General features: G+C 50.1%; 1 protein-coding gene across 1 annotated transcript; it reads right to left on the minus strand.

Moving 5' to 3' along the window:
- Window positions 1-9: 9 nt before the first annotated feature.
- LOC144929124 (dnaJ homolog subfamily B member 3-like) lies at window positions 10-13,117 on the minus strand. Its single transcript, XM_078847980.1, has 4 exons — window positions 13,048-13,117; window positions 1,056-1,314; window positions 641-750; window positions 10-71 (listed from the first exon to the last, which is right to left on the minus strand). The coding sequence occupies exons 2-4, from the start codon at window positions 1,118-1,120 to the stop codon at window positions 10-12; spliced, it is 237 nt and encodes a 78-aa protein (XP_078704106.1). The 5' UTR covers window positions 1,121-1,314; window positions 13,048-13,117.
- Window positions 13,118-19,865: the final 6,748 nt, after the last annotated feature.

Raw genomic sequence — 19,865 nt, forward strand, 5'->3', positions numbered from 1 at the left:
GCGGCCCTTTCACCAGGCTGACCTCCCGCCCCAGTACTGAGCCAGAGGGGGCCTCGCTGTAGAGAAAGAACCTAGGAGGAACAGACATAACCTGCCACAGGGTCCCTGCCCAGCTATGGGAGATGTGTGGATACCGTGTCGCTAGATGCTACAGAGATCCCTAACATAGACACTGGGTGAACGGTGCCAGGGTAACTCCACATCACAGGGTGCAGGTGTGCCATGCTGCAGGATTCCAGTATGAGATGGGGCTCTGGCTTCTGTGCCAGGGGCCTACAGCATCGGACCTGGGTACCCCGCACCTAACCACAGGCAGGGGTCAAGGCCTGGCGAAAGGATGCCCTGTGGCTCAGCTGCAGGGTAACGTTCCTCCCTGGGGCCTGTGCTGGAGGGGAAGGGAGAACCTGGAATGATGGGGCCGGAGAGAGTAGCACCCCACCCGCTCCAAGAGGTGTCTCCAGGGAGCTGTGCAAAGCTGGTGCCCCAGGACAGACACAGACACAGAGCGTGTGCATCAGAAGCTGCTGCCCAAGCAGCCACAAGGAGCACAACACAAGTGCAGCGAGACGCGTGGGAGCATCGACCCGCAGTGCACTGAGCGAGGGCGGATGGCTGGGTTGGGGAGACGCTGTCCCCTTACTGTCCGACAGCACTTCGTAGGCCTCCGCGATCTCTTTGAACTTCTGCTCGGCGTGTTCCTTCTTCCCCGGGTTCTTATCCGGATGCCATTTCAGCGCCGCCTTCCTGTACCTGCACGGGTCCAGAGACAGTCAGTGACACCTGCCCATGCTGGCTTCAACAGGGCCCCTACACAACCCTTTACACCCCGCTGCAGGTGCCAGCCACTGTGCCACAACCCTCCAGTTGCACTGACCGGCAATAGGAGGAGCAACAGCCCCACTGACCAGAGGAGGGATCTCAACCAGGACCCCCACTTCTGTCTCAGTTAGGAGGAGGCCCTGGGGCTGGGAGAGTGCTGGCAGTCACGGACAGAGACAGGAGGAACCGTGCCCTCGAGATGTGTGGGGAAGGGGATGCTCCAAGGAAGGACTTACGCCTTTTTGATGTCCTCGTCCGAGGCATCACAGGGAATGCGCAGCACGTCGTAGTACTCCCCCATGGTGACCGTCAATCCTGGGCAGAGGCCAGCCAGCCAGCGGAGCAGCAGAACCAGCCAGGAGCGGGGGGGGCGTCTCTGGAGATGCAGCACAAGATGGTTGGGCTTGAGCCGTGGTCCGTGGAGATCATGGCCTTTCGTCTAGCTGGGCATTCTCATGCAGAGTGGCAACAGGTGCGTCCTGTGAAGAGCTGGCCCTGTGGAGCGCAGAACAGACCAATCAGCCTAGAGGTCCCAGGGAGGGGGCAGTTCGCCCCCCGCTGTCAGAAATATCCGGCTGCGGCCTGAATCGAGCACCGAGCCTGCACTCTCAACCCAAGCTCTCACCCTCTCTCCCCATGCTCCCGCTGGGTTCGGTCTGTCCTGAGCCCCTGTTTATTGGCATGTGTCAGTCTGTCCAACCCACTCCCCCTTTCCTGTGTCTACTAACGGTTCAGAAATCCATCTTTCCTTCTCTCCTGCTCAGTCTGGCCACCAAACTTTCTCCCTCAACTACCCTGTCCCAACCCACCTTGTCCATCTGTCCTGCCCTGGAGTCAGTCAGTTCTTCACTGAGGTTTCCATTGTCCCTGCAGGGCCCTCATTCAGATGTGTTAATTCCAGTCAGTCCTTGATAATGTAACCAGTCCCAATCCAGACAGGCACACCTGACATCCACCTGTGTCTCATGCCCCAAGCCTTCTTGCTCAATGGGCAGCAGTACAAAGTGAGTGGGTATAATGAGACACACATATTGTTCATAAAAATATGAGACAAATTCCCACATTCTCCGCCGCCGCAGTTCATTTCAAGGTGGTGTCCCTTCTATAGGCTAGCGATGGGGAGTGAGACATTAACTAATTCCCCGCAGATCAAAGCAGACCAGATAGAGAGGGTTGATTGGATTACAGGTCTGCACCACCTGCTGGGAGTGGCTGATCATTTTGATGTTGAGTGGGTGGCGCTTGAGATGTGGGTGGGGCATGGGAGAGTTTCCACCACTTGCTTTTTCTCCTTTGATCTCTCATTTCACCATTCTCGTGGGCTGAGCCTCTTACCCACTAGTTTGAAGTCAGGGCTCCCCTTCGCTCCCCCAGTGCAGGGGACATTGGGCCTTTGTCATTGGCATGTCCGTAAAGACAGATGGACCCGATAGATTAGGATTCGTACGTCTTTAAGGGAGAATACGGTATAACCGATGGCCTGTACTATTGATGGCCTCCTAGGACATAATGATTACCTCTTGTCATAGGCGCCAACTTCATGGGTGCTCCAGGGCTGGAGCACCATGGAAAACAATGAGTGGGTGCTTAGCAGTCAAGCTTCCCCCTCCCCGATTCCCCCCAGGGCCTCTCACCCACTGGCGGCCACGTTGATCAACTGCTCCCCCCCCCAGCACCCTTCACCCGCCGCGATCAGCTGTTCCGTGGTGTGCAGGAGGCGCTGGGAGGGAGCGGGAAGGGGTCTTGGGCGGAGGGGGGGTTGAGCAGCCCCCTCAAGTAGAGAAGAAGTCGGTGCCTCTGCCTCATGTCCTTAGCCATCGGTGCTATCTAGTCTGTCTGTGGTATTTATAGAACGCCAGTTAGACAAAGTGGGGGATTTTCTTAGCGTTTTGCACGAACACTGTGTGTGCCTTAGTTTCCCTGTGTGCTGTGTGTGTAACGAGGGGTGGGGGGAATTGTTGTTGCAGAGGATTAGGTGTGATCTCACCTAGCAGCCTGCACCCCGGACACTGGCCTGGACATTGTGGAACTTAGTAACCAGTGACCCGGAGGCCCAGCCCAGCTTGGGAGCCTGCCGGTTCTGGCCAGTGGGAGGACAAAGGGCTGAGGCGAGAGGGCCCCGGTGACCTGCCCAGCCAGGGGGAACAAAGGACGGGAGAGAGGAGGCCAGGGGGCCTGTCTGCCTGGGACCAATGACACAGGATAGATGAGGGGCTGTTGGGGGAGGCGATATGGGATGGTCAGCTGGAGGGAGGGGGCTGCTGGACTGGGACAAAGAGCAGCTTGAGCCCATGGGGCGGGGACAGACCCTGATGGACGTTGATGAGACTGGCCAGGCCCCAGGCCCTGAGACGTGCCTCTGCTGGGTTTAGATATACGATAAACCCCCCTGTTTTACAACAGTGGCTGAGATCAGGGGGCATTGCTCCCTCTGGGTGTGGAGGCCCTGGGTGTCCAGTGCAAGCCGTCTCACTGCAGGGGCTCAAAGAGAGAGAGGCTGCTGAAGGCTCCGAGGTTCAGTACCAGGAGGTGGCGGGGCCAGAGGTCCTAACCTCGGAGGGTCAGTGCAGCCCTCCCGGAGGGCTGACACACTGAAGGGGGTTCCTCCCAGGGGCCGTATGGAGCCGAGAGAGCACAGCGCCTGTGAGTCCGAGACAACCAGTCGCTGTAGTATCAAGGCATGGTGGCTCCTAAGTATTAGGGCTCGCTGCTGATACTGTTTGGTCATTAGGCTTTGATACCATTGCTCAGCAGGTGGTGGTGTCTCACTTTTGGGTGTTGGCGAGAGGGGCGAGGCTGATCTGGAGTGGCTTTGTTGTTCCCTCTCTGATGGATCTTAGCGGGTTCTGCTGGTCGATTGGTCTTCAGCCCTGAGGGCTCTTACGTGGGCTCCAGTCTGTCCTTCCTCTTGTTCGTGGTGTGTATGGGCCGTTGGAGGGTCACTAAAGAGACTGTATAGAACTGTGGTGCTTTTAGTGTGTTCCCCACAGCCAGCTCCGCGCCTCCATCTCCTCTGGCTCCGATGGTGCCATTTACACCCTGCCAGGGGCGGCGCAGACTGGGGATGGAAGAGGGGAGCTGGCTGAGGCTCAACTCCCATAAACCTGGGGTGCTGTTTGCGGGATGGGGAAGGCCCGGGCAGAGTTGGGGAGGGTCGTATCTGCCCCTCTGACTGGATGGGGCATCCACCACATGTCACTGGAGCTCGCAGGTTGGGGGGGTCTGGTTGGTTACTTTCTCGGCAACTGCCTGGGGGCCAGGTGTTGGCAGCACCTGGACTGCCTGTCTCCTCTGCCTCTGGCCAGGAGGTTGTGACCGTTTCTTTCAGAGGCAGCCTGGCTACCCTGACCTATGCCTCTCTCCCGTCTGAATGGGACTCCTGCAGCCCGCCAGGCCTGGGGCTATGCTATAAATCCATTCTGAAACTGAAGCTGGTGTGGACAGGAACAGGTCACTTGCTAAGCAGGTTTTCTCATCGTTGAGCACATGGGCCTTCTCTGAGCCCTTCACTGCAGGATCAGAACCTCCCAGGAATTTGGGATTTGCCCTCGCATCATGCTGCGAGGTAGGGAGACTACTATTATCCCCATTTTACAGCTGGCAAATCGAAAGGACTCGCCCAGGTCTGTAGCAGAGCAGGGAAGAGAACCCCAATCTGTGGAGTCCCAGGCCAGTGCAGTAACTGCAGCGTGGCGCCACCATGGGGTGAGATTTATAATGGCAGCCAAAGGGAGAGTGAGATGCTGGGAAGGAGCCGGTGGCCGTGGCACATGGAGGTACCAATGACATAGGGAAGGATAGAAGAGAGGTCCTGGAGGTCAAATTGAGGTTGCTAGGTAAGAGATTGAAGTCCAGGACCTCCATGGGAGCATTCTCTGAAATGCTCCCAGTTCCACACGCAGGGCCAGTTAGACAGAACTGCAGAGTCTCAATGCGTGGTTGAAACAATGGTGTAGGGAGGAGGGGTTTAGATTTATTAGGAACTGGGGAAATTTTGGGAAAGGAGGAGCCTATACAGGAAGGATGGGCTCCACCTAAACCAGAATGGAACCGGATTGCTGGCACTTAACATTAAAAAGGTCATTGAGCAGTTTTTAAACTCAGGGCTGGGGGAGAGCCGACAGGTGTGGAGGAGCACATGGTTCGGACAGAGACATCCCTTAGAGGAGGATCTAGTAATGGAGATTCTCTATGTCCTAGTAAGGAGGAGAGGATGGAAGATAAAATACAGGTAGGATCTGATGAGACACAGTCAAATGAAAAAATAGTGATTATAGCTGGACCACTTGGTAATAGTGACCATAATATAATTAAATTTAACATCCCTGTGGTGGGGAAAACACCCCAGTGGCCCAACCCTGTAGCATTTAATTTCAGAAAGGGGAACTACACAAAAATGACTAAATTAAACAGAAATTAAAAGGTACAGCACTGAAAGTAAAATCCCTGCAAGCGGCATGAAAACTTTTTAAAGACGCCATAATAGAGGCTTAACTTAAATGTATACCCCAAATTTAAAAATATAGTAAGAAAACCGAAAACTAAACAACAAACGTGGCTAAACAACAAAGTAAAAGAAGCAGGGAGAGGAAAAAAGGCATCCTTTAAAAAGTGGAAGTTAAATCCTAATGAGGAAAATAGAAAGGAGCACAAACTCTGGCAAATGAAGTGTAAAAATATAATTAGGAAGGCCAAAAAAGAATTTGAAATACAGCTAGCCAAAGACTCAAAAGTAATAGCAAAAAAACATTAAGTACATCAGAAGCAGGAAGCCTGTTAAACAGCCAGTAGGGCCACTGGACGATCGAGGTGCTAAAGGAGCACTCAAGGACAATAAGACCATTGCGGAGAAACTAAATGAATTCTTTGCATCGATCTTCATGGCTGAGGATGTGAGGGAGATTCCCAAACCTGAGCCATTCTTTTTAGGTGGTAAATCTGAGGAACTGTCCCAGATTGAGGTGTCATTAGAGGAGGTTTTGGAACAAATTGATAAACTAAACAGCAATAAAAGTCACCAGGACCAGATGGTGTACACCCAAGAGTTCTGAAGAAACTCAAATGTGAAATTACAGAACTACTAACTATAGTTTGTAACCTATCATTTAAATCAGCTTCTGTACCAAATGACTGGAGGATAGGTAATGCAACGCCAATTTTTAAAAAGGGCTCCAGAGGTGATCCCGGTAATTACAGGCCAGTAAGCCTGATTCAGCATCGAGCAAACTGGTTGAAACTATAGTAAAGAACAAAACTGTCAGACACATAGATGAACATAATTTGTTGGGGGAAATTAAAATGGTTTTTGTAAAGGGAAATCATGCCTCACAAACCTACTAGAATTATTTTAGGGGGTTAACAAGCATGTGGACAAGGGGGATTCAGTGGATATAGTGTACTTAGATTTTCAGAAAGTCTTTGACAAGGTCCCTCACCAAAGGCTCTTAAGCAAAGTAAGCTGTCATGGGGTAAGAGGGAAGGTTCTCTCATGGATTGGTAACTGGTTAAAAGATAGGAAACAAAGGGTAGGGATAAATGGCCAGTTTTCAGAATGGAGAGAGGTTAATAGTGTGTCCCCCAGAGGTCTGTACTGGGACCAGTCCTATTCACCATATTCATAATTGATCTGGAAAAAGGGGTAAGCAGTGAGGTGGCAAAATTTGCAGATGATATAAAACTACTCAAGATAGTTAAGTCCCAGGCAGACTGCAAAGAGCTACAAAGGGATCTCTCAAAACTGGATGACTGGGCAACAAAATGGCAGATGAAATTCAATGTTGATAAATGCAAAGTAATGCACTTTGGAAAACATAATCCCAACTATACATATAAAATGATGGGGTCTAAATTAGCTGTTACCACTCAAGAAAGAGATCTTGGAGTCATTGTGGATAGTTCTCTGAAAACATCCACTCAATGTGCAGCTGCAGTCAAAAAAGCAAACAGAATGTTGGGAATCATTAAGAAAGGGAGAGAGAATAAGACAGAAAATATCCTATTGCCTCTATATAAATCCATGGTATGCCCACATCTTGAATACTGCGTGCAGATGTGGTCACCCCATCTTAAAAAAGATATATTGGAACTGGAAAAGGTTCAGAAAAGGGCAACAAAATGATTAGGGGTATGGAACGGCTGCCTTATGAGGAGAGATTAATAAGACTGGTACTTTTCAGCTTGGAAAAGAGATAGCTATGGGGGGATATCATAAAGGTCTATAAAATCATGACTGGTGTGGAGAGAATGAATAAGGACGTGTTATTTGTGCCTTCTCATAACAGACACACTAGAGGCCGCCAAATGAAATGAATAGGCAGCAGGTTTAAAACAAACAAAAGGAAATATTTCTTCACACAACACACAGTCAACCTGTGGAACTCCTTCCCAGAGGAGGTTGTGAAGGCCAAGACTATAACAGGGCTCAAAAAAGAACTAGATAAATTCATGGAGGATAGGTCCATGCGAATACAGACTAACACGGCTGCTACTCTGAAAGGTCCATCAATGGCTATTAGCCAGGATGAGCAGGAATGGTATCCGTAGCCTCTGTTTGCCAGAAGCTGGGAATGGGTGACAGGGGATGGATCACTTGGTGATTACCTGTTCTGTTCATTCCCTATGGGACACCTGGCATTGGCCACTGTTGGAAGACAGGATACAGGGCAAGATGGATTTTTGATCTGACCCAGTATGGCCGTTCTTATGTCCTTATGATTTGTCAAGAACAAATTGTGTCAAACCAACCTAATATCTTGCCTTGGCAGGGTAACAAGCCCTATGGATGGGGGGAAGTGGAATATGTGGTATATCTTGACTTTAGTAAGACTTTTGATACTGTCTCGCATGACTTTCTCATAAACAAACTTTGGAAATGCAGCCTAGATGGAGCTACTATAAGGTGGGTGCATAACTCGTTGGAAAATCGTTCCCATAGAAAGAACAGGAGGACTTGTGGCACCTTAGAGACTAACCAATTTATTTGAGCATGAGCTTTCGTGAGCTACAGCTCACTTCATCGGATGCATTCAGTGGAAAATACAGTGGGGAGATTTTATATACACAGAGAACATGAAACAATGGGTGTTACCATACACACTGTAACAAGAGTGATCAGGAAAGGTGAGCTATTACCAGCAGGAGAGTGGGGGAGGAGGGGGGAACCTTTTGTAGTGATAATCAAGGTGGGCCATTTCCAGCAGTTTACAAGAACAGTAGGAGGGGAAATAAACAAGGGGAAATAGTTTTCCTTTGGGTAATGACACATCCACTCCCAGTCTTTATTCAAGCCTAAATTAATTGTATCCAGTTTGCAAATTAATTCCAATTCAGCAGTCTCTCGTTGGAGTCTGTTTTTGAAGTTTTTTTGTTGAAGAATTGCCACTTTTAGGTCTGTAATCAAGTGACCAAAGAGACTGAAGTGTTCTCCGACTGGTTTTTGAATGTTATAATTCTTGACGTCTGATTTGTGTCCATTTATTCTTTTACGTAGAGACTGTCCATTTTGGCCAATGTACATGGCAGAGGGGCATTCCCATAGAATGGTTCACAGTGGTTCACAGTCAAGCTTAAAGGGCATCTCGAGTGAGGTCCCGCTGGGATCAGTTCTGGGTCCAGTTCTGTTCTCTATCTTCATCAATTATGTAGATAATGGCATACAGAGTACACTGATAAAGTTTGCAGAGGATACCAAGCTGGGAGGGTTTGCAAGTGCTTTGAAGGATAGGATTAAAATTCAAATGATCTAGACAAACTGGAGAAATGTCGGAAGTAAACAGAATTAAATTCAATAAAGACAAATGCAAAGTCCTCAATTTAGGAAAGAGCAATCAGTTGCACACATACAAAATGGGAAATGACTGCCTAGGAAGGAGTACTGTGGAAAGAGATTAGGGGTTGTCATAAATATAAAGGGAAAGGTAAACACCTTTAAAATCCCTCCTGGCCAGAGGAAAAACCCTCTCACCTGTAAAGGGTTAAGAAGCGAGGATAACCTCGCTAGCACCTGACCAAAATGACCAATGAGGAGACAAGATACTTTCAAAAGCTGGAGGGAGGGAGAAACAAAAACTCTCTCCCTTCTGTGTGTGTTATGCATTTGCCGGGAACAGAAAGGAATGGAGTCTTAGAATTTAGTAAGTAATCTAGCTAGATCTGCATTAAATTCTGATTTCTTTAAATGGCTGATAAAATAAGCTGTGCTGAATGGAATGTATATTCCTGTTTGTGTCTTTTTGTAACTTAGGGTTTTGCCTAGAGGGATTCCCTATGTTTTGAATCTGATTAACCTGTAAGATATTTACCATCCTGATTTTACAGAGGTGATTCTTTTACTTTTTTTCTTCAATTAAAATTCTTCTTTTAAGAACCTGATTGCTTTTTCATTGTTCTTAAGATCCAAGGGTTTGGGTCTGTGTTCACCTATGCAGATTGGTGAGGAGTTTTATCAAGCCTTCCCCAGGAAAGGGGATGTAGGGTTTGGGGGGGAAGATGTTTCCAGGCGGGCTCTTTCCCTGTTATATATTTGTTAGACGTTTGGTGGTGGCAGCAATAAAGTCCAAGGGCAAAAGGTAAAATAGTTTGTACCTTGGAATTTTTAACCTAAGCTGGTAAAAATAAGCTTAGGGGGTTTTCATGCAGGTCCTCACATCTGTACCCTAGAGTTCAGAGTGGGGAAGGAACTTTGACAGGGGGTCAGAGTGGACCACAAGCTAGATATGAGTCAACAGTGTAACACTGCTACAAAAAAAAAAGCCAACATCATTCTGGGCTGTATTAGCAGGAGTGTTGTAAGCAAGACATGAGAAGTAATTCTACCGCTCTACTCCACTCTGATTAGGCCTCAACTGGAGTATTACGTCCAGTTCTGGGTGCCACATTTCAAGAAGGATGTGAACAAATTGGAGAAAGTCCAGAGAAGAGCAACAAAAATGATGAAAGGTCTAGAAAACATGACCTATGAGGGAAGATTGAAAAAACAGGTTTGTTTCGTCTGGAGAAGAGAAGACTGGGAGGGGGGGACATGATAACAGTTTCAAGTACATAAAAGGTTGTTACAAGGAGGAGGGAGAAAAATTGTTCTTCTTAACCTCTGAGGACAGGACAAAAAGCAATGGGCTTAAATTGCAGTAAGGGAGGTTTAGGTTGGAAATTAGGAAAAAATTCCTGTCAGGATGGTTAAGCACGGGAATAAATTGCCTAGGGAGGTTGTGGAATCTCCATCATTGGAGATTGTTAAGAGCAGGTTAGACAAACACCTGTCAGGGACAGTCTAGATTGCCACTTGTCCCAGACGACGGGAAAAAGGCTAATGTAGTGCCCATCTTTAAAAAAGGAAAGGAGGAGGATCCTGGGAACTGCAGGCCAGTCAGCCTCACCTCAGTCCCTGGAAAAATCATGGAGCAGGTCCTCAAGGAATCAATCCTGAAGCACTTACACAAGAGGAAAGTGATCAGGAACAGTCAGCATGGATTCACCAAGGGAAGGTCATGCCTGACTAATCTAATCGCCTTCTATGATGAGATTACTGGTTCTATGGATGAAGGGAAAGAGTGGATGTATTGTTTCTTGACTTTAGCAAAGCTTTTGACACGGTCTCCCACAGTATTCTTGTCAGCAAGTTAAAGAAGTATGGGCTGGATGAATGCACTATAAGGTGGGTAAAAAGTTGGCTAGATTGTTGGGCTCAACAGGTAGTGATCAATGGCTCCATGTCTAGATGGCAGCCAGTATCAAGTGGAGTGCCCCAAGGGTCGGTCCTGGGGCCGGTTTTGTTCAATATCTTCATAAATGATTTGGAGGATGGTGTGGATTGCACTCTTAGCAAATTTGCGGATGAGTGGTAGATACGGTGGCAGGTAGGGATAGGATATAGAGGGACCTAGACAAATTGGAGGATTGGGCCAAAAGAAATCTGATGAGGTTCAACAAGGATAAGTGCAGGGTCCTGCACTTAGGACAGAAGAATCCAATGCACCACTACAGACTAGGGACCGAATGGCTAGGCAGCAGTTCTGCGGAAAAGGACCTAGGGGTGACAGTGGACGAGAAGCTGGATATGGGTCAACAATGTGCCCTTGTTGCCAAGAAGGCCAATGGCATTTTGGGATGTATAAGCAGGGGCATAGCGAGCAGATCGAGGGACGTGATTGTTCCCCTCTATTCGACATTGGTGAGGCCTCATCTGGAGTACTGTGTCCAGTTTTGGGCCCCACACTACAAGAAGGATGTGGAAAAATTGGAGAGAGTCCAGCAAAGGGCAACAAAGATGATTAGGGGTCTGGAACACATGACTTATAAGGAGAGGCTGAGGGAACTGGGATTGTTTAGTCTGCAGAAGAGAAGAATGAGGGGGGATTTGATAGCTGCTTTCAACTACCTGAGAGGTGGTTCCAGAGAGGATGGTTCTAGACTATTCTCAGTGGTAGAAGATGACAGAACAAGGAGTAGTGGTCTCAAGTTACAGTGGGGGAGGTTTAGGTTGGATATTAGGAAAAACTTTTTCACTGGGAGGGTGGTGAAACACTGGAATGCGTTACATAGGGAGGTGGTAGAATCTCCTTCCTTAGAAGTTTTTAAGGTCAGGCTTGACAAAGCCCTGGCTGGAATGATTTAATTGGGGATTGGCCCTGCTTTGAGCAGGGGGTTAGACTAGATGACCTCCTGAGGTCCCTTCCAACCCTGATATTCTATGATTCTATGATAGATAATACTTAGTCCTGCCATGAGGCAGGGGACTGGACTAGACGACCTTTCGAGATCCCTTCCAGTCCTATGATTCTCTAATAGGCAGGGTGGGGACTGGCCATGAAAGGCAGTGAAAGCAAAGACAGGTAGTTCCACAGTATGCATCCGATGAAGTGAGCTGTAGCTCACGAAAGCTCATGCTCAAATAAATTGGTTAGTCTCTAAGGTGCCACAAGTCCTCCTTTTCTTTTTGCGAATACAGACTAACACGGCTGTTACTTTGAAACAGGTAGGTTATGTTTCATGCAGTAGAGAAGGAGGAGCCAGTGAATGGAGGCAAAGAGGGGGTGACATGGCAAAGCCATGGGCTAGGACATTGGTTCTCAAACTTTTCTTTTCACAGACCACTTGAAAATTGCTGAGGGTCTCAGGGGACCACTTAATGATCTTTCCAAATGTCATTTGTACCATTAGCTAACTATTGTAAAACTATATAAAAAAACCTTAATAATAAACGTTTTTTTGTACTACAAATAAAAGCGTGCTCATATTTTAATATCAGTAGTCTTACCTTTCTAATGTGATGGATGTGCCATCTCTCCCCCTACCACAGCAGCCCCCGAGCTGGGGCTCGGAAGGAGGGGGGTCTCTCCCTCTCTCCCCCTACCACAGCAGCCCCTGAGCTGGGCCTGGGAAGGAGGGGGGTCTCTCCCCTGCCGCAGCAGCCACAGAGCTGGGGCAGGAAAGGAGGGGGGTCTCTTCCTGACAGCTGCAGCCCTAGAGCTGGAGAAAGTCGCCTCTTTCTCTGGTCGCCGCAGCCCTGCACATCCCAAATTCCCCCGCCCCCTCTTCTCACCCCACGGCCCCCCTCCCACCTACCCCCTATTCCCCCCAAGGCCACCACCTCGCCTTACACATGCATCTTCTCCAGGATCCAGGCACCTAATTAGTGGAGCCACGCCTGCGCGGCTCCACTAATTAGGTGGGTGGCCCTTCATTCTCTTGTGTGCAGCCGCCCAGGCGTGCACCTTAGAGGGAACTATCCACGGACCCCTGAATGGAGCTCGCAGACCACTGGTAGTCCGCAGACCACAGTCTGAGAACCTCTGGGCTTGGAGAATGATCTTTATTAGGTTATTAGGCCCACACTCAGGAGACTCTCGCTTGACACTCTGGCTTCTTCCTTCTCCATTTTTTTCTGTCTGCAGCTCTGGTCCAGTTGGTCCAGTTCTCCTTCCTTAGAAGTTTTTAAGGTCAGGCTTGACAAAGCCCTGGCTGGGATGATTTAGTTGGGGATTGGTCCTGCTTTGAGCAGGGGGTTGGACTAGATGACCTCCTGAGGTCCCTTCCAGCCCTGATATTCTATGATTCTATGAGTTGCATCGTGGGCTCTCCAGTCGCCACCTCTGCTCCTTCACAATCCCCCCCTTCTTTTTGCTTCCCCATCCTTGGCACCTCTACCCAGCTCACCCCACTGCCCAGAGCCTCTCCCCTGCTTAGCAGCTCCTTTGGGGCTTTACCGCTTGAACACAGCTCCGGCCATACCTTACTGCTGCAGGAGAGAAGATCCCAGCTGCATCCTGGTCTCAAGAGTCCCGCCTCTCTCGGATTTCACTGCACACCTGGGGCTGCTCTGGGGAGGTGGGGCAGGGCAGGAGCCCACTAGCAGCCCCTCATATTCCTCCACTGCTGATTAACAACTGCTGCAGCCAATGGAAAGCTCGGTCTGATTGTGATGTCAGGGCTTTGCACTTTCATTCAGGAGGTTACAATAATCCACCACAGGCAACAAGTGGGCAAGATGCTGTGACGGTTTAACCCTTTGTTTGACAGTCCTTCCTGTCACCTGCAGTGCACCCCCCCACTATTAACTCTTTCACTGCTGATACGTATTAGCATTTTTAGGAGTCATGCCTTGTTGCAGAGCAGCCCACACTCTTCTCTCTCCCCCTTAGGGTGACACAGGATCCCCAGGACTGAGTCACCTCGTTCTGTGGCCTGATAGATACAGAACATCCTCTACTGCTCTGTTAACATTCGCCCCATCCACACACAGGGTGTTCTGTGAATTAACAGAGCTTCTGCCTGTGTGTGCCTGCCACTGGAGATCGCTGCACTGAGCACATATGCCCTCGCACTTCAGGTGTTTCCCGGGCCCCAACTGCATTGGGTCCCGAGCTCTGTGTAGCTCACATGGCTGGAATCCCAGCCAGCTGTCTGTGCTGATGCTCGCACTACCGGAGTCCCAGCTGAGCATCGCCAGACACCCGCACACATGGCACTGATAGGGCTTTGGGACGTAGAAGTTCCTCCTCTATGGCTCCTAAAACAGGACGGGCTAGTTTGTGTAAACTCTCAGTGGGTTTTTTTTGAAAAGCTGCTTGGATTCCAGCCACCGTTCCTCCCAAGATCATGGTGGTTTGGAGCCAGGGCCCATTTTGGGACAGGCTCCCTTTGAGTTAGTCCCACTAGCTGAGTGACACAGAGTGAGACAGACAGCGAGAAATGGAAGAGAAGGGATGGAGTGAAAGCAGCGAGCAGATGATCCAGCAGGTGGGTGGTGGGTGGGTGGCTGCAAGGGGTGGGGTGTAGAAAAGAACCTGGGGGAAATGAGGGAAGAAGAGGTTAGAGGGAGGAGGAGACAGTGGTCTGGAGTGAAACAGATGCTGAAAAAGAGAGGTGGGGGCAGGGGGAAGCAACCAGGATTCCAGAACAGGGAAGAGAGGAGCAGAATGTGTGTGTATGAGAAAGAAAGAGGCACCAACGACTTTGTGAGACGGAGGTGTCAGAGCAGAGATGCTGAAGTGAACTGGCCATTTACAGTGTAATTAGTCATGAGGCCACCCGGTCCAGCCAGGAATTCTGAAGGAGCTTAAGTACGAAGTGGCTGGGCTCCTAGCAAAAATATGACACCTCTCCTTCTATGCTGTCACTGTTGTAGATGGTAGCAAATATTGGGCCTATATTTAACAAACTCTGTAAGGGCGATCTGGAGAATTCTAGACCTGTAAGACATATCTGTTCCTGGCACAGTTTCTGCAAAGGAAAGTCATGTCTCACTAGTCCCTTAGAATTCTTTAAACATACCAATGAAGTAACAGCTAAAGGAGACCAGTTGCCATCATTTATTTGTATTTCAAAGGGCCTTTGACAACACCCCACACAAGAGGCTGCTAAAAGGCAAAGTTGTCATGGGGTGAGAGGCAAAGTACAGTTACGGCTCAAAAACTGGCTAGGAGACCGAAAACAAAGAGTAGGGTTCAATGGTCAATTTTTCATCATGGCCAAAGGTTAACAGCAGGGCCATAAGGCTCTGTACTTGGTCCCATGTTGTTTCATTTATGTATTAATGACCTGGAAAGTGGGAGAGTAGTGAAGTAGAAAAATGCCCAGTTGACACAAAATTGTTTCAGTTCGCTAGGACCACAGAGAACTGTGGGGAACTTGAGAGAGATCTGAACAGGTTTGGTGAATGGGAGAGATGACTGCAGATGAAATTCAATGTTTAGAAATGCAAAGTAATCCACATTATGGGGGGAAATGTAAACAACTCACACCTCTTACAGGGGTCTGAATTAACTGGACCAGCCCAAGAAAAGGACCTGGGTGTCATTGCAGAAGCTCAGTGTAAACCTCTGCTCAATGTGCAGCTGTGGTCAAAAAAGCAAACAGGATGTTAGAGTGCATAAGGGATGGGGTTCGTAGAGTCTGAGGCCTGAAGGGCCACTGTGATCATCTTGTCTGACCTGCTGTAGAATACAGGCCCCACCGTCAGTCCCGGAATAGAGCTTTTAGAAACCCATCCAATCTTGATTTAAAACTTGTCCGTGATGGAGAATTCAGCACAACCCTTGGTAAGTACACAACAAAACCTCAGCTAAGTTCTAAGCCTAAACAAGGAAAGTGTGTTTTCCATCCACCCCAAATTGAGTTTTTGGGACAGACAATAAACAAAGACGGACTCGGTCCTAGTACAAAGAGCACAAACACATCAGGCTGATCCACAGAAAAAGCTTCATCTCCTTGGTCATTTCGGTCTTCAGTTCTTGCCCTCCTTGGATTTAGAAGCCAGTCTGGGCATGAGGAGGAGAGGAGAAACCCTCAGCCCTCCCATCCCATCCAGCGCTCTCCAGTCCAACGGTCTCCTGCAGAGTATCCCAGAGACTGTCATCAGACAGACGCTCACACAACCTAACTTGGCATTCAGGTCATAGCTGCCTTTGGCATGGGGTTTGTGCCCACTCTTCTCCCCCCGCAGCCCAGCGAGGCCAAATTTCCCTCCCTCATTCCCCTGCTGCATTGTGGCAGAAGCTCCTTCTTTCCCTGGGCATCTCCATGCCCTGGGCACACCCTCAAAGAGAGACAAAGCAAGAGCACCGAGCCACAGCAGTCAGGGGCTGTAACCTTCTGACGGCACCGGGGAGAGCCAGGCACTCTCTGGGCTCTTATAGGGCCCCGTCACCTTAGTGTGTGAGCAACAAGCAGGACTCAATGCAACAGCAGCAATGTTGAGATCCGGAGCTCCCTGCAGCCCCAGGACACAATTGGCTGCAAGGCCCCGGGCCCTCAAAGCAGTGCTCCCATCCCTGACTAAGCAGGTCCTGTTTAGCTGGCTTCTCAGTGAATAATAAAGACACTGATGCTGAGAGTTCTGGTCCCAGTCTTTACTGAACAGCCCCTTGCCTGCTCTGCCAGCGGCCTCTGGAAACCTCCCTCCCAATGGATCCTGGTGTTCACAGCATTCTCCCCAGCCTGGTGATAAAGGAGTCATGGGAACAGCTGGAATTAGAGGATTGGACACCAAGGTGGCTTCTGACTGGGAATCTGCTCGTTCTGCCTAGGAGATGACTGGTTATGTCTGGGAGCCGACTTATTCCCCCCTGGGGCCGACTGATTACATTTGGGCACCGACTTGTTCCATGTAGCAGGCTGCTTCTTGCACTCAGAAGTGGATTGACTGTATCTGTGAGTGGACTCATTTTATCCTGCAGTTGACCACTGACATCTGGGAGCAGACTGGTTGCATGCAATACCTGACTTGTTCTTCCTCGTAACTGATTCATTTCAGCCTGCGGCCAGCGGGTTATATCCGGGAGCAGCCGACTAGCTCCTTTAGAGAACAGCTGTGATTCTCCTGGTGGGACTGGACTTGTTCCTCCTTGGAGCTCGCTCCGTCTGCACAAGAGCTTCTTGGTTCCATCCAGGAGCTTCTTCATTCCACCCAGGAGCTTGTCCATTCCATCTGACTGCCTCTTCTTTGTTCCACCCAGGAGTAGCCTCCTTCCACCTGGGAGCAACCTCATTTCAGTTGGTGGTAGACTCTTCTCATCTGCAATTGGCTTGTTCCTCCACTCAGCAGCCAGCTCATTGCTCCTGTCAGCCACCTTGGTGCAGCTGGCCGCTGACCTGTTCCACTCATAAGGTGATGTGTATCTGGGAGCTGGGGCATAGCCAGCAGCCGACTCTTTCCATCCAGCAGCTGCTTCGTTGCATCCAGCTTGCAACTTGTTCCATCCAGCATGCAGCTCGTACACAGGAGCTGAGTCAGGTCTCTCTTGGGTCCTGCTCCATCCATCATACAACGCACACTCCTCATGTGACCTGTATCCAGGAGCTGCCTCAGGTCTGTCTTGTCCCCTGCTCCATCCAGCATGCAGCTCATATACCACAGCTGACTCATCTCTGTCTTGTGGCCTGCTCCATCCACCGTACGACGCAGACGCCTCATGCATCTCGTATCCAGGAGTCGTCTCCTGTCTGTCTGGTGTATCGTTCCATCCACCGTACGACGCAGACGCCTCATGCATCTCGTATCCAGGAGTCGTCTCCTGTCTGTCTGGTGTATCGTTCCACCCATCGTATGACGCAGACGCCTCATGCATCTCGTATCCAGGAGTCATCTCCTGTCTGTCTGGTGTATCGTTCCACCCATCATACAACACATACTCCTCATGCAACTTGCATCCAGGAGCAGACTCAAACTCATAATGTGACTCATTCCATGTGCCATGCGGCTCATATCCCTCATGTAACTTGTTCCACCCATCATAAAACTCATATCCTCCATTCAACTCATTGCATGCTTCCTGCGACTCGTATCCAGGGTGTGATTCACTCCTTGCTGCTTCTCTGTTGCTCCTCTCAGCACCCGTCACACCTGCAAGAAATCAGACTTGTTACGCCCAGAATGCACCTCGCTAGGCCCAGCATGAGAGTTGTTCCCTGTTGCTGCTCTGCTGTTTGTCTCCTCAACCGTCAAGAATTGACCCTTGTCAGCATTTGTGGACCCTCCCAGCGCTGCCTTGAGAAGAGTCTTTGGGCCAGTAACTGGAGGCCCAGCTTTAAACTCCAATCCCGCACTGGGACATCACCTAGGACGGTAACTGAGGCCCAGGCCCACCCGGCAGCAGGGCCTTCACTCAGCACTAAAGACCTTGATTGACCTAAAGGCCCTTATTCCATTCACAGGCTAGCTGTAGAGGATGGTACAAGGGATGTTGGTCAAGAGCAGACCTCGGGGGAAGAGGCAAAGTGGGGACAGGGCCTCGGGGGCGGGGCCATAGTCCTGGCGCCCGTGGGCCCCCCCACACTTCTAGGGAGCTTCCAACACTTGTGTGTAAGCCTCCCCTAACAGAAGACTCATGCACTGCCTATGGATTAGGCCCTTCTTCCCCCGAGGCCCCACGCTCGCTCTGCCTCTTCCCGCCCCCTCTCCTGAGTCTCCCTACCCCATCTGGTCTGTTCCCCCCCCGGACGCCCCCGATCCGTCGCTCGCTCCTCTCCGCCTCTTCCCCTCAGGGACCACCACACAGTACTCGTTCTGCTCTGCGCTGGGCGGATGGCGTCTGGGGGGAGAGGCGGAGCAGTGACAGGGCCTCAGAGTGGTGGGTAGGTGGGGCCACAGTCTGGGTGCTGGTTCCCTCCCCACAGTTCTAGAGAGATTCACTCCAAAGGCGGCAGGCCAGCAGGCCTCCAAAGGGAGGTGACCCCCGCCGCATCCTTGGCGTTTGCCCTCCTGCATGACCAGCGTTTTGGGCAGAGGCTTAGCTTCCCCCAGCCTCTTACATGGGCCGCCCATGCGTTCACTGAAAACGATAGAATAGGTTGTTATTAAGGGGCTGGGCCCTGACCTGAGACTGCAGAGGCCTGGTTCAAGTCTCCGCATTTCCTCAGACTCCCTGGGGCAAGTCACTCCCCTGCGCAAGGCGGAGAACAGCAGTGCTGCTGCACAGCGGTTGTGAGGATAAATACGGGGAAGAGTGGGAGGTGCTCCAGGACTGCAGTGACAGGAATCGGGTAACAGGCAGACGGTGTGAACAATGAAAGTACAAAGGCAGGGAACAGTTCCCCAACTAAGCAAAGCATCAGGATTTTAACAGGAGAATCAGCCAAGATCAAAGCACACTAAAGCCACTGTCCAGTGCAGCCAGGTATAGAACAGTACAGAGGAAGGGTGGTGTCAGCATCCCTGCTTCACTGCTGAGGACATTGCAGCATAGAGCTGGGAAGCGGCTGGCCCAAGGGTACAGCGAGGCAGGAATAAAATTCAGGTCACCTGAGCAGCAGGCCTTTCCTGCATCCATTGGGCCAGGCTGCCCACCTCAAATGTGGCTCCTGGTTCCCTCACAGGCTGCTCCTCTGTGTTGCTGTGAGATGGGATGATTTAACCGAGGTCAGGGCTACACTAAAAAGCTTTGGCCTCATATGCTGGTTGGAGTTTGAAAAAACCACACCCCCCATCTGACATAGCTCTGCTGCCAAAAACCCAGAGTAGACGCAGCTCTGTCAACAGCAGAGGGCTTCTGTTGGCATCGCCAGCCATGTTGTTACTGTAGTGACAGAAAAACCTCTTCTGTCGGCATAAACCGTGTCTACACTGTCTGCCAGTATGGCGATACCGGGATAGCTGTATCAGCAGGACCCGTGTAGTGTAGACTACCCCCGAGCTTTAAAATGAGTGATGGCCCCTCTTAGCAAGGTCACACATCCAGGAACAAAGACCGTAGGTCACACTTACTAGATGGGGGGCTGTCTCCTGGAATGCAGTGACTGAAAAGGCTTTAAGGTCCTGGGGGATAACAAATTGGACAGGAACTCCCAGGGTGATACTGTAGCTACGAGGGGTAATGCGATCCTTGGATGTATAAGCAGAGGAATATCTAACCGAGGTAGGGAAGACGTATTACTTCTGTATACAGCATTGGTAAGACTGTTACTGTAGGACTGGGTCTGTGTCCATTGCTAGTGGCCACACTTCAAAGATGATGTTAAAAATTTTAAAGGGTTCAGAAGACAGAAAAATGATTAGTGGTCTGGAAAACCTGACTTCTAGTGAGAGACGAAAGCCGCTCACGGTGCTTTGT

The sequence above is a fragment of the Lepidochelys kempii genome, chromosome 11 (genome assembly GCF_965140285.1).
Source record: "Lepidochelys kempii isolate rLepKem1 chromosome 11, rLepKem1.hap1, whole genome shotgun sequence".
NCBI lineage: Eukaryota > Metazoa > Chordata > Testudines > Cheloniidae > Lepidochelys > Lepidochelys kempii.

Bases quoted from the DNA above. Each gene is read 5' to 3' on its own strand.
- LOC144929124 (XM_078847980.1), bottom strand. From the start codon at position 1,120: ATGGGGGAGTACTACGACGTGCTGCGCATTCCCTGTGATGCCTCGGAC. The intron at 751-1,055 runs GTAAGTCCTTCC...GGACCCGTGCAG, and splicing joins GACGAGGACATCAAAAAGGC to GTACAGGAAGGCGGCGCTGA. The intron at 72-640 runs GTAAGGGGACAG...TGTTCCTCCTAG, and splicing joins CTACGAAGTGCTGTCGGACA to GTTCTTTCTCTACAGCGAGG.